The 24061-nt window shown below is 42.2% G+C and overlaps 2 protein-coding genes across 2 annotated transcripts in view; one reads left to right on the top strand and one right to left on the bottom strand.

The window, feature by feature from the left end:
• Window positions 1-1019: 1019 nt before the first annotated feature.
• On the bottom strand, window positions 1020-17120 carry C1H13orf42 (chromosome 1 C13orf42 homolog). Its single transcript, XM_060233336.1, has 4 exons — window positions 16901-17120; window positions 10999-11687; window positions 6329-6476; window positions 1020-1946 (listed from the first exon to the last, which is right to left on the bottom strand). The coding sequence occupies exons 2-4, from the start codon at window positions 11413-11415 to the stop codon at window positions 1702-1704; spliced, it is 810 nt and encodes a 269-aa protein (XP_060089319.1). The 5' UTR covers window positions 11416-11687; window positions 16901-17120; the 3' UTR covers window positions 1020-1701.
• The window catches only part of FAM124A (family with sequence similarity 124 member A), a 20640-nt gene continuing 13607 nt past the window's right edge, over window positions 17029-24061 (top strand). Inside the window, exons 1-2 of the mRNA XM_060233327.1 lie at window positions 17029-17202; window positions 21883-21914. Coding sequence (XP_060089310.1) covers window positions 17132-17202; window positions 21883-21914 — 103 coding nt within the window. The 5' untranslated portion in view covers window positions 17029-17131. The remainder of the gene's footprint in view (window positions 17203-21882; window positions 21915-24061) is intronic.

Here is a 24061-nt window from a genome sequence, read left to right as displayed (position 1 = left end):
ATATATAATAAACAACTGCTCTTTGTTGATATTTTCAAACCCATTTATTCTCTTATAACCATTTTGTTGAATTGAAGTCTTTGGGCCTTTCGATGAAAAGTGTGGAACAAATCAGCCCCCCCCCTTTTTTTTTGCACCATGATGCTTGAAGTCCAGATCCAAAGAAAATCCTCAACACAGTATACAAGATATACACTGCTGCTAAAGCTCACTAAAAGGACAAGTATTAGCCCAGGTACAAGCCAAAACAGCTTGCCCCCTCAAAAAAGATCCTTTCTGTCCCTCTGGCATCCCATCCACATAAACATCATATCAACACGTATCACCTGACTTACCCAGGGCCTTTGAGCTCTTAGGCAGACCAAGGTCCTCATTTATTTATTATTTACCCCTCATTCTTCTCCCCAATGGGGACTGAAAGCAGCTCCCAACATTGTTCTCCTCTCCTCCTTCACCTTATCTTCAGAACCACCATGAGAGGGAGGGCAGGCTGAGATCGACTGACTGGCCCAGCAAGCATCCATGGCACATTGGGAAGGGAAATTCTGATTTTCCCAGATCCTAATCCAACATTCCAACCACTACACCCACCATGCTGTGATTCAGTTCTCTTTGTCTTCCCTTGATGGCCTTGGCTTGGTGCAATTTGCTACTTATTGGTTTGGAACATCTGATCCTCTCTGCACTGCATCACTAACAACTTTTGCAATCCCCACATAAACCCGTTGTGAGCTCAAAGAACAAGTTTTACAAGTCTTTGCATCCTGAGCCATGTCTAGACAGAAAAGACGGTGTGGACAGATGTACCAATGTTTCTCCCTCTCCCTTTTTAATCATGACTTGATGTGTGCTTCAAAAGAGAAAAGGGGGAACTTGCAGTTCCAAAACAACAGTAATTGTTGCAAATGTAGTTTATGAATGTGAGAGATTTTAATGTAATTAAATGTGCACAAAACTGTAGGGGAATAGAAAGGGGGAGCAGGTAGACTTGCTGCTATCTGCCATTAAAAATACCCTGTGTGACTGCTGCTGCACGTGAATTGCTCAGTGAGGTAGTACATGGTCATGAAACAACAATAAAAATGTTAACCATATAAACAGAGTTCACACAATGGTGTGAGCATGAGAATGAGGACTTGTGTGGCCCATCTTTAATGACATCACAGCACAGGAAATGTCCAATAGGAGACCCTGTTCCTGGTGCTACCTCCCTTATTCGTTTGTTTGCTTTTTAGTGAATTTCTATTCCGCCCTACCTCATGAATGGGCTCAGGGCAGATTACAACATACAACATTACAACATTTAAGACATTAAAATCAATAAAAACAATATATTAAAACAAGTAGAAACCTCCTGGTTCAGAGCAGGCGACAGAAGGGTATAAGTTTAGAACAATTTCCAGCTGGCCACTAAGTAAAGATGTTATATTTTAAGTGGGCTTTATTGTACTGCTAGCATAATAGAAATGGGTCTGGGGAAGTAACAAACGTTCCAACTTACAAAATATTGCACTTGGAAATTGTGATATCCCCATGTGGAAATGTACTTACAAATGAAGATCTGTAAGTGGTGTGCATCAAATTAATAACTATTGCATATTTATCATACAAAAAACCCTGGGTGTGCAGAAATCCTTTGCTCTCGTAGCCTGCCCTCTTATGAAAGGGATTCAACATTGGGTGGTCCCTATGACTTCCAGGCTAAAGCTGTTCCTTTGGGCACATTTTGGGCTTAAATTTCAAAGTATTGAATGCTCCCTCCACAGCTTTGGGCAAATATATTGGATATCTTTCTAATTTCTTTCTGGAACTGACTGTTCTTTCTTGGTTCTTTCTTTCTGATTGGCTTGCTTTCCTTGATGCTTGGACAGTATCTTGGGACTGTTTCCGAGGAGCACGAAGTATCCAGTTGGAATGTAAGCTGTGTTCTCGTGAGCTAGTGACAACTGAAACAGGGAAGCAAAGCTAGAATCAGTACTCTTTCACCATAATTTTAATTTATTGAGTTTCTGCAAGAAAGGCACATATAAATGAAGCAAATAAATATACATTATAACAAAGCAAGTCCTATCTGACAGCACTTTAGGGGTGTATTTACATAATCAAGCCACATGATATACCACTTAACTCCTCTTGTATCAAAAAATTCATCTAAATGAATCATAACTCATATCTTGCCATTACAAATATTTCATGTTTACTACAAGCCTGCAGTCAGATTGTCTGACAGGAAAGTACCACTTCCCTTGCATGTGTTATACAACACTAAACATACTTGGAGATAAACTATAGCCTACTTCTGTGGCTTGATGACTATATATATTTGCAATGAGATCGTAAATCCATGTCTCAACTGTACTGCAGGCTGTACCACTTATGGGTGTCCACCTGACAGAATGTTCCTCTGTAAAAACAATTTCACAAGAAATGAACATGTCAGGGATAAGGAATGGTTCTACAACAACCGTCTTCCAGAAACATGAGATTGAGCTTTGTTTTGTATGCACTGATGTGACCTTCTTATAGACTGATTTCCCATTAGCCTTATGCCGCTCTCACACTTCTCTTCTCCAGGGGCTTCCATCGGATTTCACACTATCTGCCCGGGGCTGCAACTAGCTTCGCTTTTTTCATGCGCCAAACAGAAACTGGTTTTTAGAGGATCTTGTTTGTTGCGTGAAAGAGGCAAAGCAAGTTCCAGCCCCTGGGGCAGATACTGTGAAATCCAATGGAAGCCCCGATGAGAAGAGGAGCATGAGAGCGGCATAAGGCTAGTGAGAAATCGGTCACAGTCTGAAGTAGTACAGTCCAGACACGATTTCACCACTCCAATGAAAACTGTAGGATGGATCCCGTGATACATGAATGGAACTGCAAACTCATTTAGTACAGTTCAGCTCATAGAAGCAAATAGCATTAAATGCAACTGCAGTACCTACAACTGTTTGTGCAACAATAAGTTTAACATAGCAGAAGTTGCCAGTGCACTCATCTTCATACTCCTCTGCTAGTGCAAGGGCTCTAATATATGTGGAAATTGTCCTCTAGATCCAAATTTAGGCCTCACAGTAATACTATACTGTTTTTGTGGCACCTGTTGTCTGCAGCAATCGTTCAACTGAGGCTTTTGACATCTGTTGCTTAAGCTGATATGATATTATGAATATTCCATTGGTGGAGGAGAGATTTCCAGTCATATAAGAATTTTCATGTTTCTCTGAAAACCAAGAGCCTTTGTAGAAAGTACATTAATTTAGGCTTTCTCATTTGAACTTGCAGTGGGACCGTGTTGGATATTGCTAATGCTTTGGATTGATTCCGATTATATTAATAGCTTTTTGGAGTACAGTGATGAGGAAAGGACAAAGCATTCAAAGTATTGATACCTTTTGACTGAAATACAAGTATTATAATACCTTTAAATATAATACCTTTAAGTATTATCTTCCTTTTTAATTACCTCTGGTGTTCAGTATTTAATGGTAGAAATACATTACAGTGAAGTTTCTAATAAGATTCTGAGGATAACTCTGAGGTGGTTAAGTGGAATCCTATCATCTGCCTACATTTTACTTTTTCTTTTTCTTTTTTTGCAGACCTACAGTCTTCCAAGTCCATTAAAACCAATGGGCATAAGAGTGTAATTCTGTTTGAGATAACACTGCTGTCTTGTTTCAGAGTTTGAACATGAGCAAGAAAGTATCATTTTATTTTATTTTTGTTGTATTAACACAACATGAATAGTCATATTGCCTGTTTTGTTTGTGGTGCTTTCAATAGCTACCTGGTAATCATCATACCTGGTAAACTCAGAGGATCACTACATCTATTATTGTGGCCAAGATTCTCATAGAAGAAATGGTGTGGCCTTTATAGTTAACAAGAGATTGAGGAAGGCAGTAATGGGATACAATCTCAAAAATGACAGAATGATCTCGGTCTGTATCCAAGGCAAACCATTCAATATCACAGTAATCCAAGTCTATGCCCCAATCACTGATGCAGAAGAGGCTGAAGTGGACCAGTTCTATGAAGATCTACAACACCTTCTAGAATTAATGCCAAAAAATGATGTCCTCCTCATCATAGCGGACTGGAATGCCAAAGTAGGAAGTCAAAAAGTGACCAGAACAACTGACAAGTTTGGCCTTGGAGAACAAAATGAAGCCGGGCAAAGGCTAATAGAGTTTGGTCATAGCGAACACCCTCTTCCAACAACCTAAAAGGTGACTCTACACGTGGACATCACCTGATGGGCAACACAAAAATCAGACTGATTATATACTCTGCAGTCAAAGATGGAGAAGCTCCTTACAGTCAGCAAAAACAAGACCTGGAGCTGACCGGCTCAGATCATGAGCTACTCATCACAAAATTCAGGCTTAAACTGAAGAAAACTGGGAAAGCCATTAGGCCATTCAGGTTTGACCTTGATCACATCCCTTAGGAATACACAGTGGAAGTGAAGAATAGGTTTAAGGAACTAGAGTTGATAGACAGAGTGCCTGAAGAACTATGGATGGAGGTTCGTGACATTGTACAGAAGGCAGCAATCAGCACCATCCCAAAGAAAAAGAAATGCAAGAAAGTAAAGTGGCTGTCTGATGAGGCTTTACAAATAGCTGAGGAAAGAAGGAAAGTGAAAGGCAAAGGTGAAAAGGAAAGATTCACCCAACTGAATGCACATTTCGAGAGAACAGCAAGGACAGATAAGGAGGCCTTCCTGAAGGAAAAATGCAAAGTAATAGAGGAAAATAACAGAATGGGAAGGACAAGAGATCTATTCAAGAAAATTGGAGAAAATTGGAAAAGGGAACGTTTCATGCAAAGATAGCCATGATAAAGGACAAAAATGGTAAAGACCAAACAGAAGCAGAAGAGATCAGGAAGAGGTGGCAAGAATACACAGAAGAATTATACAAGAAGGATCTCAATGTCCCGGATAACCATGACACTGAAATCGATGACCTTGAGCCAGACATCCTGGTGAGTGAAGTCAAATGGGCTTTAGAAAACATTACTAACAAAGCGAGCGGAGATGATGGTATCCCAGTTGAGCTATTCAAAGTCCTAAAAGATGATGCTGTTAAAGTGATGCACACATTATGTCAACAAATTTGGAAAACACAACAGTGGCCACAGGATTGGAAAAGATCGGTTTATATTCCAATCCCAAAGAAGGGTAATGCCAAGGAATGTTCAAACTACTGCACCATTGCACTCATTTCACATGCCAGCAAGGTCATGTTAAAGATCCTACAAGCTAGGCTTCAGCAGTATGTAGATCGGAAACTACCAGAAGTTCAAGCTGGGTTTCGGAGAGGTAGAGGAACTAGAGATCAAATTGCCAACTTTCGCTGGATTATGGAGAAAGCACAGGAGTATCAGAAAAATGTCTGTTTCTGTTTCATTGACTACGCTAAGGCCTTTGATTGTGTGGATCACAACAAACTGTGGCAAGTCCTTAAAGAGATGGGAGTACCAGACCACCTCACATGTCTCCTGAGAAACCTGTAGAAGGGTCAAAAAGCAACTGTCAGAACGGGAAATGGAACAACTGATTGGTTTAGAATAGGAAAAGGAGTTTGACAAGGATGTATATTGTCACCCTGCAAATTTCATTTATATGCAGAGTACATCATGCGGAATGCTGGCCTGGATGAAGCACAAGCCAGAATTAAGATTGCCAGGAAAAACATCAACAACCTCAGATATGCAGATGACACTATTCTAATGGCAGAAAATGAGGAGGACCTAAAGAACCTCTTGTTGAGGTTGAAAGAAGAGAGCACAAAAGTAGGCTTGAAACTCAACATCAAAAAAACTAAGATCATGGCATCTGGCCCCACCAAACCTTGGCAAATAGAAGGGGAAGACATGGAAGTAGTGACAGACTTCACATTTCTGGGATCCAATATCACTGCAGATGGTGAAATTAAAAGACGTTTGCTCCTTGGGAGGACAGCTAAGGTGAACCTGGGCAGTATAATAAAAAGTAGAGGCGAAAGATTTATGCGATCTGAAGAGAAACCTGGCGTGACTTTGTCCATGGGGTCGCAAAGAGTCGGACTCGACTGTGCAACTGAACAACAACAAAATCATCATGAATATATGAAGCTGCCTTATACTGAATCAGACCCTCGGTCCATCAAAGTCAGTATTGTCTACTCAGACTGGCAGCGGCTCTCCAGGGTCTCAAGCTAAGGTTTTTCACCTATTTTCCTGAACCCTTTTAGTTGGAGATGCCGGGGATTGAACCTGGGACCTTCTGCTTACCAAGCAGATGCTCTACCACTGAGCCACCGTCCCTCCCCATGTACACACTTACCATCAAAATCAACATCCGCATGTCGATAATCCCTCACAACAATTTTCCGCTGCCTTTCTGCGTCCAGCTCTGCAATAATTGAGTCAAAATAGGCAATGGCCTCCCTCACATCTGAAGCAAGCTGTGAGGTTTTTCTCTCTGCTGAGTTCTATTAAACAGAAGGATAACACAACAGTTCCATTAGAACTAAATTTCTTTTTCTGGGAAAAAATAAAAATTTCACTTGAAAAAAAGTTAAGGAATTTCCAGATTCACTCATGCTCCAAAACACCATGGACATTGTAAGTTATAGCTGTCTTATCCTCTGCATCACATGAGCCAAACTAGTTTTATGAGGTCTGACACTGCATGATCATTAAAGAGCTCAGTCTCCATCCTGTTGAACTTTCCTTGCTCTTTCTTTCTTTCTTTCTTTCTTTCTTTCTTTCTTTCTTTCTTTCTTTCTTTCTTTCTTTCTTTCTTTCTTTCTTTCTTTCTTTCTTTCTTTCTTTCTTTCTTTCTTTCTTTCCCCTTAAGGGAAGCTGATGTCTGTCTGTCATTTGGAGAGCAGCTGTAATTCTGAGTGATATCCAGCTCTCACCTGGAGATTGGCAAAAGTGGTTCCTAGGAGGAAATGGCTGGTTTGGAGAGTGATGTCTATGGCATTGTATCTGTCTGAGGTCCTACCCCTCCTGAAACCCTACCCTCTCCAGGCTCCACCCTCAAATCTCCCAGAATTTCCTAACCTGGAATTGGCAACTGCTAAGTCACACTGACTGTCATAGGGGGGCTGCTGCTAAACAGGAGCAAGCAGCCAGGCTTAGTTAAGTCATGCCAGTCAGAAGAATAATTATGGGGGGTGCAGCTCAGCATTCCTTTTCTTTGTAATGCATTGTTGCCACCTTTTCCTGTTATATTCAGCCTTGCAGCATTTAAGTCCTGGCAGTCAGGTGGCATCTAGTCACTAGAGAGTGCTGCCAGGCCTATGGTAGCCAGCCTCCAGGTGAAGCCTGCAGATCTCCTGAAATCACAACTGAACTCCAGACAACAGATCTTTCTCCTCATCCTGGAGAAAATAACTGCTTTGGGAAGTGGACTGTATCCCATTCTATTCACCTGAGGCCTCTCCCTTTACCGACAGAAGTTGGTTGCATAGCAACAGCCTCTGGCTAGGGGCAAGGCTGATGGGAAGAGGGAGAGAAGGAGTGACAGGAAAGGCAAAACCTTTGGGTTTTGCCGCCATGCTCAATACCCCTGTCTTGGCTTTTGTGTCCCATAGAGGTGTTTTCTCAGAATGAGAGTCTTAATGAATTGTTCAAGAAGCAAGTTAGATATTCAAAATGAATGGAAAAAATTAGGAGAGGGGATCTAATTTGTTCCCAGGACCATATGGCATATGGGAAAGTTGATGGGGTGGAGGGTAGAAATAAGAGAATTCCTCAACCAAGGCAAAGCATTGAATAGAAGGAAACATGACAGTATGGGACTAGAAACCTAAGGACACTTACCTTGAACTAAACCCCAGTAAACATACTGGGGCTTACTTCTGAGTAGACACGCATAAGAATGATTTATTTGAGAACAATCCTGAGCAAGTCTACTGAAAACCCTAACGAGGTCTGTTCAGTTGAACTTTCTCCCAGAAAAAGGTGCTAGTCTCTTCCCCTTTCAGGATATGGAAAGGGGGGGAGACAACACCAGTTGTGCTGATGAATTTAGGACACCAAAACACTTAATAAGATACTTTGAGTATCTTTTAAAATCTTAGCTTGTGGCAGTCAAAGGTGGCGAGGTTATATCTACAAAGCTGAAAATGTTGGTTAGAAAATGTCCCTCCTAAAGGATAATATTCACAATGAATGCCAGATTTTGGGAAGTTCTGATAGCTCTCCACATAATCTCTCAAGGGACCCTCATTGTGCATTTTTGTTCATATTTTCTTGGGCTGTCTTTGCAAAATTCTACATATTCTTGGCTCTCCTGCACGCACACCAACCCTGTTTAGATTGTCATTATGTACTCTGGTTGCTGTGAATACACCAGTTGCCTTTTCTTTTTTTGTAGCCCCCAAGGAGTAAAATAAGTTTAATGTACAACCTCTCACTTTCCATTGTGAGGCTCATCAGGGTGAATCAGGACCTAGCTGTAGTTCTTCCATGTACTCATCCTGCTCTAAGCTTAATCTCCGTCTCCAGAGAACATGCTATTTTGAGGACAGTTAGCACAAGGAACCTAGCTCTAGAAGTGAGAAGATACTTAGCAAGCCTCAAGGGAACTGATTTTGATCAAAACAGCCTTGTACTGTGCTACAGAAGGCCTTGGATAGCTGGTCTCAAGAATTCCCTTTATACCTTTATGAACCCCCTGTTCCTGTGGTTTGTTGACTGACATTCTTACTTCAGCCATCTGGATAGTTTCACAGAACCATTTTTAAAGGGACCTTTGACACAATGATATCTGTGTTTGTCATCCCGTTTTCTTGTCAGGGTTTTGTACCTTTAACAGATAGCTAAAAGGCAGAAAATCAACAGGTGATGCTTCCTCTCACAAACTAGGAAGCATGCCTTGGGTGTGTTGATATGCGTGATTATATGTTTCTCTTGAATTGTTCATTTTATACACAATTTATTTTAAATAGTTTTTTGTGTTGAAATGTTTTAATGTTTTGATGTTTGCTGCCTTGAAGACCCTATTTGAGCACAGAAATGTTTTAAATAAATAAAGACTTCCGTGGAATTTCTGTCTTGCAGCAGTTAAAGTCAAGAAGCCTTCCTATTACTATAGACTGGGGAAAAATACTTTTGTTTGCAGCAATGTCAACATATTACAATGAATTTTTAAAAAATCAGAATATTAATTAAAGCAAAATCTTGTTGAAATTCTTACGTTAAAACAATGTCATTTATTTCCCAGTAAATATTAGAAATGGAATTTGTTCCCCCAAAATCTAATTTGACCCTTCTGTAATATTTTTTAAAAAAAATAAAAATATTTATTTTCCGGTACCTCAACTTTATTGAACTCTGTGGGGCTTATTTCACAGCAACCATGCATATGAATGTTTCTTTTTGTATATTTAAATAAGTAAGGAACAAGTGAGAATATGACAAGAAGCAGTTGTTTATAATTAGAGAGAGGATGATTCACATTAAACAATATGCAAAAAGGAGTAATTTTTATTCTACACTATAATTCTTTATAGGCCCACAACATGCAATTTAGGAAGACAGCTGTCATCTGTTTGTAATATCCAGGCCGAGCATGTATCATCTCCCTCTGTATTGGCCCAAGTAACTCCATCTTTGCTACATGTTGATGCTTAGACGCTCTGACTCTTGGAAGAGGACCGTATTAGCTACTCTCAGGGGAACTTTCCCACTTTCGTGCTTGTTAGTAGTGCTTCTCTTCAAGGCCTGGGTTATTTCTTCCCCTCACTGGAAGCCAGGTGCAAGATGGTCTGGCTCATCCAAGTGTTTGGAATAGTTTAATTAATCATTCGTTTGGCTTGCATTTAGGGTATGTGACATGTAGTTTTAGTTATGCTCTTTGCCTCAAGGTTTGGCCAAGCTTCACTGTGCAGATGTGTGTGTCTTTAGGCCAGCTGACTGAAGCTTAGACTGAATCTGCTTTGATAACTCTCATGCATTATTAAAGATCTCCTTGTAAGTAAACCCAGATATCTCATGTTGGTTCTTTGGGAACTTTTGCAGCCCCTGGCCAGAGGCCATAACACCTTCTTCTTGTAGGTTCTTTGGGGACTGGATGAGAACAGAGGTGTCAGCCCTTGGGCATGATCTGAAGGGCCAGAGCCAAAGGAGTCATGACCCTTAGCTAGCAGCCTGTGACTCACAGCCCGTAGCTTGATGGACTAGCCTTTAAATTGTATCAGCATTTTTGTAAGCCACTTTAGGCAGGAAAGCTGTATTAAGAAATTTGTTAAAAACTAAACAATGTGCAAGCTCAAGATCAGCTCTGGACAATCTGTTGATGCCAGTTAGCATGGTCAAAAACAGATGAATGATCATATTTGAGCACAGCACATACATTTGCTGGAAAATCATGGCTTCATTGTTTTTGGCCACTGTATGACACAGAGTGTTGGACTGGATGGGCCACTGGCCTGATCCAACATGGCTTCTCTTATGTCTTATGTTCATCAGTTTGTAAAAAAATACAAGAACTTATCACAGCAGGAGGGAACTCCATTAAACATAGCATGCTGTCTGGAACTTCCCTAGATATTGTCTGTAAGAGTTGTTATTTCTGGTTCTTGAAATGAAACTTGTCTAGACAGTCCTCATCAGGTTGCTGAGAAAGTTTAACATTTTAGTTGTTCAGGGCTTTAAAAAATTCTCAGCACACTGCAACTGGAAACAGATTGGTAGGGAATAGGGCACAGAAAGGAAGAGACGATGCTACCACAATGGTGGTTTGTCTGTCAGAATATGCAGGTTATGTGAAGTAGTGCAGTATCCTAGGCAGAGTTACAATGGAAATGACTTCAATAGAATTAGAAGGGTATAACTCTGCCTACGATTGGATTGCCAATGAGGAACAGACACAGAGGAGGACCTTCAATCAAAAATCATATTTGCAAACTGTAATAGTTCACTTTTCATTTAATGGACAGTATTATTAAGACTCTCTAAAGAAAGGGTTTTTTGCATTTACGGGATGCAGCAATCCCCTACCTTAGAAGATTGTGTGGATGGAACTGGGGCTTGTGGTTTTTTTCTTGTCTTGGAAGATTTTGTAGATATTGGGGAAATCTCATGGGCTTTATCCATGGACTTCAAGTCTTTGATGCTTTCAATGTATTTTTTCCTCAAGGCTAACAGGTCCTGTAAGTACTGCAGACAGTCTTGGGTCTTGGAGTACATCCATGCTCTTTCTTCCTCCTTGAGATGGATGCAGGCAGCTGAGTCTATGCTGGTGGTGCTTTTGCATTTTTTCAGGGGTTCACTGAATTCCTGATCCTCACCTCCGAGAACATACATAGAGGTGCTGCGGATCAACCGGACTTCAGAGCCCTCATATACGGGAATCCCATCGATTAAGCTCCTCCTGCGGGAACTGGGGTGAAATATTGAGTGTATCTTTCTGATCATACTGAAGTTTCTTCTTCACCTGGTCCATCTGCCCTCCATCCTTATTTAGACCTCCATTTGTCAGTTTACATTCACAATTCTTGCCTTTAGAGAAAATTCAGGTTTGATACTTTCTAATTATAATCCAATTTACTGTGGATTTGGTCTTCAGGCACTCATATATCTCAAGCCATGGTCAATTATAAGAAAAATCAAACAAAAATTTCCTCAGATATGCTGGCATCCTGGTTCATCCGACTGCTGAAGTATTTGTGCTGACCATGGTACTGAACCTTTAGAAATAAATAAGGTAGAAAACAAAGTCTTGTTAAGAGATACAGAGAGATGGATTAATATAGTAGAGTAATTCATAACAGACTAACTGAAAAAACTGAACCAACTAAGATTCCCTGCATTTGTTTTGCTCTCACCTCATTATTAGATAACCACATTGCAGAAGCAGACAGCAGTTCCACTGCCGCTTGAAGGGGTTTTGTTTTCTGTGCCATAGCAACAGAGAGATGGTTCAGCTATCTGATAACACATCATTGTTAAGAATAAGGTGGACTAGGATATCCAGATACATTACACTCTGTACAAAAGCACTGGCATGAGAGGTGGGCCATCAAAAAAATTGTGCTCCAAAATGCTTTCAGAATAAACAAAAGTGGTTTTAAAATGTCTGGTTTAAAAGACTGCCTATTCCAATATAGAAGCAGTCCACCAACTGTGTTAATTTGAATGAAGATCTGCATATGGAAAACAACCCCAGTTCTACCATTAGCTGTCATCTTCTGAATGGAGATCCTAGTTGCTTTCTTAATCTATATCTTGCTGAGAGCACTTGCTGGTGAAAGTTGCTGTCCATGTGAGGAACATATTGTGGGACATCACCAAGGAACATACTGTGGGAATGGTCTGACTAGTCCAAAATGGAACCTGAACTTAATTGGTAAGGTTTGTGGTAAGGGTGAACAGCAAGTAAATCAAACTGTAAAGAAGAAAAGAACATTCACACCTGGTATTTTTTCCACATCCTCTTAACACCTTATTTGGGGATAGTTCCCCCACCTCCACAGATATTGATCAGATGTTACATTTTCCTATATGACTGAATAAACTGGATTCCCCACACTCATATACATGTATTTGCTGATTCTAGGGAATTTGTCTCTTGGTTCTCCTGCTGCAATCCATTGAGCTTCCTCTAACTTTAGTGGGGGGGGGGGAGTGGTCAGTGAATGCTCAGAAAGTGAGGGTCAACAATGGGAGAAAACACTGCTCCCTCTTCTAAATAATTCAGTGTCTTGAGTCCAGTTATGACTTCACCTGTACTGGAATCTCAAACTGTACCAAAACTGGCTTTCCCTTTCTCAGTCCTGTTGGAATTGACCAAAATGCCACAGAGTTGACCTTTTAAAACTATTATCTTGTTGCTGAGCAATGTATAAAATAGTCCAGTAGCACAGGAACCTATTTCGAGTTAATTGAGGTTCCTAATTTAAAACAGCAATGTGAACATAAAGATATTAAACCATAAATAAAGACGTTGAATAAGATGTGGAGAGAAAAGTGATCAAATGGACTAACTAAATATTTAATGGCATATAAGATTACTGACTTCGAAAACGCACTTCTTACATCTTGTTCATTCATTTGGATGCTTAATTCTGACATGGTTATTAAAATAGATTTACTTTAATATGTTCTTGTGACATTTGGGCTGTCTTCTTACCTTTTCTAAGTATGGAGATGGTTTCTGCCTTTAGGCCCATTACAACACAAGCGACAAGTCATAGCTGCCTTTAAAAAAGCACACACACAATGGCTTCATTGTGAAGATTACACACATGTATCATTCTGGGTTTATTCAGATTATAAAGCAGATACACATTTTCCCAGTCTTGTTGAATTAAATTCCAGAGATATAGACAGAAAATTATTTGGGTCATTTTGTGCTTGAATATTTTATTACTTTCCCTTATTATAGTTAGTACACCTAACTGGATTATTTACTCTGTTCTTTCCTTCCAGTAATTTCAACAGTAGACACATTTCCATTTACAGATGTTTGATTTCCACCTAAATGGGCTGAAATTGCTAGGGATTGTCTTCTCAACCAGGGTGCCTCCCTGCCATATCAAAGAGGATTCTGGTTTCAACTGTAATGAGAATTCTTACAGGTGTGGACTGGCATGTGAACTTCTCCTTCTTTCCTAGGATTCCTAAATGCATGTGAGGCTGCCTAATTTTCAACTAAATACTTTGCACATGTTACTATCTTAATAATTGTATGTAAAAGAAAACAATAAGTTTTTGAATTGTGTCCGTGTTAGATTTACAGTAGTTGTATTTTGGTTATGTATGTTGTTTTATTATCCTGTAAAGGTATAATTTTGAACAATAAAAATTATAAATGTAAAAAAATAAACACATTGCATGTGAGGGGAGCTATACCCTCTACCGTTAGTTTAATGTGCACAGTTTATTTTAATCTTCTTCTCACAGAGTAGCTGACTGATAATATCAGAGCCTTACCAGGAGGAAAATGCTTTAAAAGATGTGGTGCATGATGAGCACATGCTGAGTTTGTTTAAAAATATGCACATGCACACACCCCAACCTGCTTTCTTTACATGTGAATGAGAGATAGCTGGATCTTTTCCCCTCCCTTATAGGGGCTAATGACATCTGGAGTGGGAACAATTTGTATCAGATTCAATAAATGGCTACTTACAACATACACACGAAGTCACAAGTATTGAGGGATCTCAGATCCTGGATCTGTGTTCTCTCATGCAGAAGACATGATGGGATATAACTGACCTTTTGCATTTTATCTGTTCTAGTTTAACATTTTTGAAGGGAACAGTGTAGTCTTTGCCTCTGTTCCTACACAATCTGCAAAGCAGCCTGTTTTCTCTTGGAGGAAGAGGATGCAATGTTTTAGCCTCTGCCAGCCTCAACTCCTCCATCATCACAACCGCGCCTGCCCGCCATTGAAAGCAAAGTGTTGTCTCTGACATCCTCTGAAAGGTCTGTGTATCACTGGCCTAGATCTCTGCCTCCTCCAGTCTCTAGAGAGCCACTTGCCAGCTAGCTAGTGCAAACAAAGTGTTTATCTTCTTTCTCTTTCTCTGGCAGAAAAGATGGTTAGATCCAATTTGTGAGGTTTTCCCCCCTTGTTTGGTAGTAGAAATCCAAGGAGAAAGCAAGTCTGAGATATTTTCATATATTGAAATGATTGTTTCTTTCATATAGCAACAGTTAACTGAACAAGTCTAAATTATCATGTAATGTTAGGAATACATTCTCAGTGACCTGAATAAATACATCTGATTTTGTTACAAATGTGTTTATTCTGAGTTAATGAAAATCTGCACATCTTCAGCTAGTTACTAAGAGGAACTCATGAAAATGAATTGATTTCTCCTTTTCTCCCCAGATCTTGTATCTGGTGAATATTTTTCTCCAGTGTGTATACCAGGCAAGACTGGCATCCTGTACATGTTGTTGCTTTAATTTCTACATGCTCCATATTGGATTCTAGGAGAGGACTGCACATGGCCAAAAATAAACAGGAGTCTTGTGGCACCTTAAATGCTAATACATTTTTCTTATTCTAGCATTAGTTTTCCTGGACTAGGGTCCAATTCACCAGCCGCATGTTGCCAAGTTTTGTTTCTTCATCTGGCTTCCTTCCCAGGAAAAAGGCCAGAGAATGTAGATTCTACATTCTGCAATCCACAGTTGCAAGTGAGGTCATGTCACTGAACAGTACAGTCTTTACACACTTCAAGGTGCATGGACTTCAATGGACAAAGAAGGGTGTAATTCTAGTTAGAATCACACATCTGGAGTAACAGTGAAATGACACAATGCTCACTTTAACTACAGCTGATAATCACAACTAGGGCTCATTCTATTTAGTTGTTTATTTAGTTTATACCCTGCCCTCCCTGCCGAAGCAGACTCAGGGCTGCTTACAAGGCCAAAAGGATTTTCCCTTTTGTTGCAATCTAGCTGTGGGGGTACCCAACAGATGTTCTATGAGAATGACAGTGGTACACTTGACAGACAATCAGCACTAGTGTAAAGGGAAAGTATGAGGGAAGACACTGTTCTTCAGAAACAATTATGTACAACAACACCCGCATTGTGAACACATGGCGCCCTCTGACCAGATCATTGGTTTAGTTCCCTGGTTCCAACCCTGGGGGCCTGGGTCCCCTGGGAGGATGAGATTATTGCAAGGGGTCCATGAATCCCAGGATGAATTCTGCATAACATTGAGCATGCCATTTTGAACTTTTTTTGCCATTATGTATTTCTCAAGCAGTGGATATTAACAGTATAACTACTATCATGTGGGGGGGGGGGGTTCCAATGTTAAAAAGGGGTCCTCATACTAGAAAAGAGCCCCGTGGTGCAGAGTGTTAAAGCTGCAGTACTGCAGTCCTAAGCTCTGCTCATGACCTGAGTTCGATCCCCGGCAGAAGCTGGCTTTTCAGGTAGCTGGCTTGAGGTTGACTCAGCCTTCCATCCTTCCGAGGTCCGTAAAATGAGTAGCCAGCTTGCTGGGGGGGGGGGTGTAGATGACAGGGGAAGACAATGGCAAACCACCCCGTAAAAAGTCTGCTGTGAAAATGTGAAAGCAATGTCACCCGAGTTGGAAATGACTGATGCTTGCACAGGGGACCTTTCCTTTTCCTCATACTAGAAAAGACTGGGAAACACTCATCCAGTTTATCCTGTCCAAGAAAGAGGGACTGAACTTTGAACCACAAGGATCTTCTGTATGCAAATCATGCATTGTACTCCAATGTCATGAACCTAATTACTGAGACCCCCATGCCTTTTATGTATCTGTAGTTCCTTCTTATAACGGTGTAGGAATGGCTGCTGGGCCACACTTTTCCAGGCTATGGGGAGAGCCCAGAGCTCAACAGCATGGAAAGAAACAGAGCTATTGGGATTTCCATGCCATTGGTGTAACATAAGATCTAGACACAATATGATGGCCTGCTTCAAGCCTGGAGTCTGGATAGGATCTGAAAGACAGCTGCCGCAAGTGCTGAGTTTAATGACAACACGAACATTTTTTTCATACAGCTACAAATTATCGTAACTAGGCATTTGTTCAGTGTAGTGGAGAATCTAGAAGGCGGCTTTGCTGAGGATCATGGGATCTGCATGGACGAAAGTCATGTGGGAGGAGAACTATAACACAGAGGGCAATTGTGTCAGACTGAATGAAATTGCTGGCTGGATCCAGCCCAGTGTATTTATCTAACCCTATTTCATATTCATCGGTGCAGCTGGAAAGTTTGCAAACTGGATAAAGGCAATCCACAAATCGGATAAACTTGTGCATTTATACTTAAGCCACCATCCCAGACCCGAAGTGTTCCAGACCATGTGAGACTACTTTAGAGTCAATGTCATGCAGATTTCATCCTGGGAGCCTCATGGGTGCATTTTGTATAAGTCTTTAAAAGAACGCTACCGTTTGCTGGGGAAAGACAACAAGAGAGACGCAAGCGAGCCCCTTCTCCACTGCAGAGGCCAGGAAAAGACCAAGCGAAGGGCTTCAAGGCCGGCCGGAGAGGAGGCAGAGCTCCCGCCGCGCTCGCCAGATGGTCTGAAGGGCCTCCCGCGCCGAGGCGGCACCGCCCAGCCCTCCTTGGCCCGCCGGCCGGCCGGCATCCTCCGCTCGAGACCCGGGAGCAGCTGAGCCATGCACCGGAAGGGGAGCAGCGCCGGGCGCGGTCAAGACAAGGGCGCGCACTCGGGGGCCGAGACAGGCGGGTGAGTCCTGGCCTCGGATGGCGGCGGCGGCGGCGGCAGCGGGGTCGCAGTTGCGGTTCGTCCCGCGCTTTATGGATTCCCTGCTCTTTGCGGCGGCGGCTGCTGTGCGCGCGCTCTGAGCGACAAGCCTTGCAAGGCAAACTCGCCTTTAAAACGGCCTCGGAGCGGGAAAAGGGCGAAGCGCCGCCTTCCTTCTCAGCCCCCAGCCGTGATCCTCTGGGAGGTCGACCCCCTTCCCGAGTCGGCTGGCTGTCGCGCGGGTTGTATGGAAGGTGTGGTTCGGCCCTCAGAATATGGGGTTACAGCCCGGGCCGGCAGTGTGTGTGTTTGTCCGGAAGACTCAGAATTGAGAGGGACGCCACTCACTCCCCAGGTGCAAGCAAGAAGAAATGTAGAATATTATATGTAAAAATCAAACCTGCGCTATGCTGTTTCTCAATAATACTTGTAGTAGGCAAAGATTAATATTGGGAGTTGGGACCCAAATCAAACAGCAGGTGGGGAAAGAAACCATGCCTAACCTTGATCAGTACCGGTTCGTGCAGTTATATTATGTTTGCCCGTTAATAGTGCGGAATTAAACCCTTCTAATTCCATTGGTTAAAAGAGTTAGAAGCATGGGATGCACTGTGAGAGATGAAACCTCCATGCTAATTTGTTTAAATGTTATAAAATATATTGCTAGTGTTCTCCTACACATTGTTTTGTGAGGAGAATGTGTGTGCTTTTTTGTTTATTCCCACTTTTCTCTTCCATGGGGACCCACATTGCTTTACATTGTTTTCCTTCCATTTGATCCTCACAACAGCACCTTTGTGAGGTAGGCTAGGCTGAGAAAGTGTAACCAGTCCAAGGTCACCCAGTAAGCTTCCATGGCAGAATGGGGATTCCAACCTGGGTCCCCCAGGTTTTAGCCTGACACACTAACCATTACCCCACTATTTCTGCTTGCACTGTGGATCATTCCCCCCAGAGGGTGGAATGTGGTTCTCTTTTTTTGAAATGTTTAGACCTTATTTGTAAGAAACCTCGGACCATGAATGAGGAAAAGGGTTCCATCTCATGAATATTTAGGGATGCAGATAGACTGGGGCTGGATGGGGCACAGCCAGAGCAAAAAGAGCCTGAACTTCTCATGAAAGAGCATCATCAAAAAATGCAGAGTTGTGAGAAGGGAGGAAGCCACATTACACAGCCTCACTGGCTCTAGGGTTTGTCATATTCAGTGTGGCTGTGTGCAACCATCGTCTGGAGAATACCACATAATTTGAATATGATTGAGTATTGTGGTGCATGGTGACTCCTCTGGAACATGGAATTTGACCACTTCAGGATCTTGGGGCCAGTTCATATTCCAGCTTGATTTGTTGATTGCAGTCAAGTTTCCTAACTCATGCAAATGGAATATATTACTGTTTAGATGCATTTGTGCACATGTCCCAATGTGTGCACATGTCCCACCCATGTGATCTGTTCATTCCCCCTCCTTCTTTTTCCTGTAACAGGTGGATTGCATGGGCAAAGCATGCATTGATCCAGGCATCTGATCACATAGTATTTACTGTATATAACTCCCTTCCAAGAGAGAGAAAGGCTTACCCAACCAAATTTTATTGTGGAGCAATGATTTGAACTTTAGGTCTCTTTACTTGTATGACACCCTTACATCATACCAGCTCTGTATGTGAATGGTGTGTATGCACTTTCTGTGTAAACAAATTATACATTGGGCTGTGCACTTTGTATATATAAATAACTGGGCAACATTTTTCATTTTGATCTGTTCTAGGGAAGGAAGATAGTTCCTGATGATTTTAGAAACCAAAACAGCTCACTGGTAAACCATTTGAGAGCCAATTTGGTGTAGTGTTTAAGAGTGGTGGACTCTGAATCTGGAGAACCAGGTTTGATTCCCTGCTCTTACACATGAAGCTGCTGGGTGACCTTGGGTCAGTCACAGTTCTCAAAAGAGCTGTTCTCAAAAGAGTTCTCTCAGCCCCACCTACGTTACAGGATGTCTGTTGTGGGGAGGGGAAGGGAAGGAGATTGTAGGCTTTTTTGAGAATCTAAGTGAAGGGCAGGGTATAAATCCAAGCTCCTCCTTCCTGTTCATACATGGCAATGAGCATGCAGACATCTGTTTGTAAGCAAAAGCCAGTGTCTGTTCACTTCTCACTTGATGTCTGATGAAGAGAGCTTTGACTCTGGGATGCTTAGAGCTTGAAACTCTTCTTGGGCTCTCTGGTGTTGCTGGACTCAGATCTAACCATTCTACTGCAGACCAACATGGCTGCCCTTTGAAACATTCCACAGCTGAAATGGGCACCAGTACCCAGATAAAGGAGTGGCTTCAATCACACATTTAAGCATATGTGCGTTAACTGTAATGTGAAAATTATTCAACACACATAAAGAAAAATGTGCATTCATTGTAATTTATGAACAGGGCTTATAGTCAAATGTAGGGTCCTGAATCCCAAAGATCACTTTGCCAATCTCCATGGCTTGAAATATGCTTTGCAGCTAGAACACATTTCTTCTTTGCCTTTGGTGCTACTGTTCCCTCTGAAGTGATCCAAAATAAGCAAAGTCAACCATGCTGCAGTTGGTGTAATATGCATTATTTATTTTGTGTTTTCTCGTTGAAGAACTTGGAAGTTTATTTTATTGTGTTCTTTCTTTCTCTTCCCCCCCCCCCCCCAAAAAAAATACTTGCTTCTGGGCTTCTGGGCTCCATTTTTCAACCCCCCTGTGAGAATTCTGCTGAACTCTAAGATTTGACAAACTTTCAAATATTTAACCCCACAAAAAATGAGGAAATAACCAAAACATATAAAGCAGACAGATGGAAATCTTCATCATGCCACTATGGCCACAAAGGAGAAAGTAATTTTAAAAGTATGATGGAGTAAGGTTTGATTATGACAATTATAATTCAAGAAGCATTTTAAGGTAGATGCTGAGCTGATATAATTTAGTACACTTTAGTACATTTTCTGGTGATGTCAGGGGTGTCTGGCATATACAAATGAGTTGTGCTAATGAGCTTCAGCAACTCTTTTTCTACGAAAGATCCCTGCTTGTGGGGTTTTCAAAATGAGAGATGTTCCAAGGTAGTTTGCCACTGCCTGCCTTCACATCATAACCCTGGTATTCCTTGGAGGCATCCCATCCAAATACTGGCCAGGAATGACCCTACTTAGCTTCTGAGAGCTGACAAGATCAGACTAGCCAGGGCTGTCCAGGTCAGTGCAGAGAGGCATGGTACACATACTATATCACATCCTGCATATGGCATATGGTACTGGATGAATGTAAATTAGACAATGGTAAAGCTGCAGTACCGCAGTCGGAGCCCTCTGCTCACGACCTGAGTTTGATCCCAGCGAAAGCTGATTCAGGTAGCCTGCTCCAGGTTGACTCAGCCTTCCGTCCTTCCGAGGTTGGTAAAATGAGTAGCCAGCATGCTGAGGGGAAAGTGTAGATGACTGGGGAAAGCAATGGCAAACCAACCTGTAAAAAGTCTGCCGTGAAAACGTTGTGAAAGCAATGTCACCCCAGAGTCGGAAACAACTGGTGCTTGCACAGGGGACTACAAAAATATTGCACAAAAAAGACCAGTGTAAATTTGCTCAATGGATTTGTTTTTAAAGGAAATCTTAGTTTCTGGATAACCTGTTACAGGTATTGTTGTAATGTTAGATCAGTATGATGCTAGTCAGTTACTCCAGTGCTGGGAAGAGGAAATGGCTACTGCTGAGAAAATCCAGCTTTTCTCACCCAGAGAAAATGGCTGCCATGTGGGTAGAAAATCCAGCTTTTCCCACCCACATAGAAGCCATCTAGGCTTTACTGCAATCTTTCTGGAAACTTGGAAGTAAAGCAGGTTTAAGAAAGTATGGAGAAAGCCCCAGGAGGTTCATGAATGGATCATAATGCTGTGGGGAAGCAGGGGGAAAAAGATAGAAAGTGACCTCAGCAGATCAGTGTCTGATGAGGCTGCCATGCACACAGGTTGGCCTTGCATAGCATCATCTTTGATTGGCATTTCTTCCTCTATCGAATGGCTGGCTTGGGGAAGGCTCTTATTCTGTCTAAGCAGGGGGCCTCCTTGCCTTCTCCTGGTGTTAGCCAGATGAGGCTAGGTGTGTGTGTGTGTGTGGGGGGGGGCTAGCAGATTTCTGGCTTGCAGCGTCTGGTAGTGAACCAACTGGTGGTAGACAGAAATGTGATGTTGTTCACTCCCCACACCTTACAAGCCTGGAAGAGACTGGCAACATCTGTAAGGTGGAAGAAAGCTGCCTTTCCCCTGGGAGAGTAGCCCTAAGAGGCCAGTTTGTTATCCCCCCTCTCCAAAGTAAGGCAGCCTGCCTGTCTTTCAAGAGGTGATAAGAAAGGAAGACAGACAGACCATAGGCAAGGACAGCATGAAACAAAATTTGAATCCTGTGGCACCTTTAAGACAAACAGAGTTTTATTCAAGGTATAAGTTTTTGTGTATCCTAAACATGACACTCTGATAACCAAGAAAATGTGGGGCAGATTACTGAAGTACCTGTGGATCTCTCAGGTTCCACAAAAGATGGTGTTGGCAGTGTTGTAACGTCCACTACCTTTCCTAATCCTCACTAATCATTTGTTGAAGAACAGCTCTGCTGAACTTCCACTTTTGTATTGCAGGTCAGAATACAGCCATGTGTCATCTTCTAGCTGTGAGTATAGTTCTCTTGGGGGTTTTTTTGTCGGGTCATTGACTGCTTAATGATGTCAGAGGTGCACATTTTTAGGAAATCTTTAGGTGATTTCCATGGGTGCCAAGTGGGAATGTTTGTTTCCTGTTACTGCCTTGGGGGAACTTGCTAGGCAGAAGTTTTGGCACCAGTTTTTACAAAAGCTGGTTTTACAGGTATAATGCCTAGGATTTGGCCTTATGCTATCATTGTGCCAGTGCACAAGAAAGGAGACCCATCAGACCCCAGTAATTAGCCTGTTGTCAGTTGTGGGTACATTATATACATCCCTGCTGTATGATGTTGGTTAGAAAACAAGACAATCTTGGGAAAGGACAATTTGACTTCCAAAGGGGAGTGAGTGCCATGTTCTACAGTTTATTACCAGAAAATATGCTGGTAATAAGGAATCATTAAATGTGGCCTTCATGGATCTTAGAAATATGTTGTCAAAGGCTTTCATGGCCGGAGTTCATTAGTTGTAGATTTTCCAAGCTGTATGGCCGTGGTCTTGGTATTGTAGAACCTGATGTATCGCCTGCAGCTGTATAATATACCTCTGAGGCTGCCAGTCACAGCTGCTGGTGAAAAATCAGGTTCTACAAATGCCAAGACCACAGCCATACAGCCTGGAAAATCTACAACAACTAATGATCTTAGAAATGCTTTTGATAACCTATGGGCAAAACTGGGAAAAGTATCTGTGGACAAACATCTTTTATTTCTCATTCATCAGCTTTATGGTCATCCAACAGCCCAAGTTAGGTGCGGCTCTTCAGGTCCCCAGTCTTTTTGACCCCGGGGAGCAGCCCCAGGACTGGCAGGGTGGGGGCACCCAAATCAGTCCCCCCGGTGGTGTTACCTCCTCCCTCCTTCACCCCCTGCGCAGCCTCGCCACTGCCTCCTCCCGTTTTCCTCCATTTCTTCCTCCCTCCTTCGACCCCCACGCAGCCTCGCTGCTTCCTCCCCTGTTTCCCCCTCCCTCCTTCACTGCCCCCCCAGGCAGCCTCGGCTCCTCCTCCTCCCCTATTTTCACCATTTTAAGGCCAGGGAAGGGGCCAGGAAGCACCTCCAAGGCCAACCCCGACCCCCCGCCAATCAGCTAATGGGTGGAGAAGCCACAACAGCGAGTGATGCTGCCCTTGCCTCCTTCCCTTCCTCGGCCTTAAAATGGTGAAAACGGGGGGAAGAGGAGGTGCTGCGGGGGGGGGGGGGGGCGGCTAGGCTGTGCGCGGGGGGGGGAGTGAGGCTGCGTGGCCCGTTTCAAGTAGGCCATGGCCTGGTACCGGTCCCCGGCCCAGAGGTTGGGAACCCCTGTACTAACAGATCCTGTTTCACTAGGTAAAGGCATTAAGGAAGGGTGCATTTGGATCCTCTGTTATTTAATTTATATATTAATTTCCTTAATCCTTTTTTGTTACAAGAGGATTGCCACTTGCCTTATCTTGCATCAGTGAAATTGCCAGTTCTCCTGTATGCAGATGTAAGAAAATCAAATACATCAAATAAATTATAAATAGTCTACCTATGCAACAGGTCCTCAGTTAAAATACTTGAGGGTATAGTTCAGTGCTGATCTTTTGTGGGGAACTGACATGACATCAGCAATAAGAGTTGCAAACTGCATTGGGAAAGCAATCACTTGATTCTTTTAGCCTTCAAGAGGACAATAATATGTATCTTCAATGCTCAGAGTATTTAATTCGTTATAGATGGCTGGTGTATGGATTTTATTTATTTTAATTTTATTATATTTATACCCTGCCCTCCCCTAATGGGCTCAGGGCAGCTAACAACAGTTAAAGCAACATAAACATAAAAACAGAATCACAATAAAATCATTTAATACAGGAGTAATCGACGGGGAGGGCGGGGTATAAATCAAATTAAACATTAAACATTACTGTGTAGAGTCTGTTACAAGATAGAGGCTGTTACTGAGGATATTGATTGATTGCTAATTAATTTTCTTTGTGGTATATTTAAAAAGGTAAAGGTAGTCCCCTGTGCAAGCACCAGTCGTTTTCGACTCTGGGGTGACATTGCTTTCACAATGTTTTCACGGCAGACTTTTTTACGGGGTGGTTTGCCATTGCCTTCCCCAGTCATCTACACTTCCCCCCCCCAGC

Source organism: Heteronotia binoei, chromosome 1 (genome assembly GCF_032191835.1).
Source record: "Heteronotia binoei isolate CCM8104 ecotype False Entrance Well chromosome 1, APGP_CSIRO_Hbin_v1, whole genome shotgun sequence".
NCBI classification, from domain to species: Eukaryota; Metazoa; Chordata; class Lepidosauria; order Squamata; family Gekkonidae; genus Heteronotia; species Heteronotia binoei.
The sequence above is the reverse complement of the archived record's forward strand: the minus strand, read 5'-3'. Positions and strand labels throughout refer to the sequence as shown.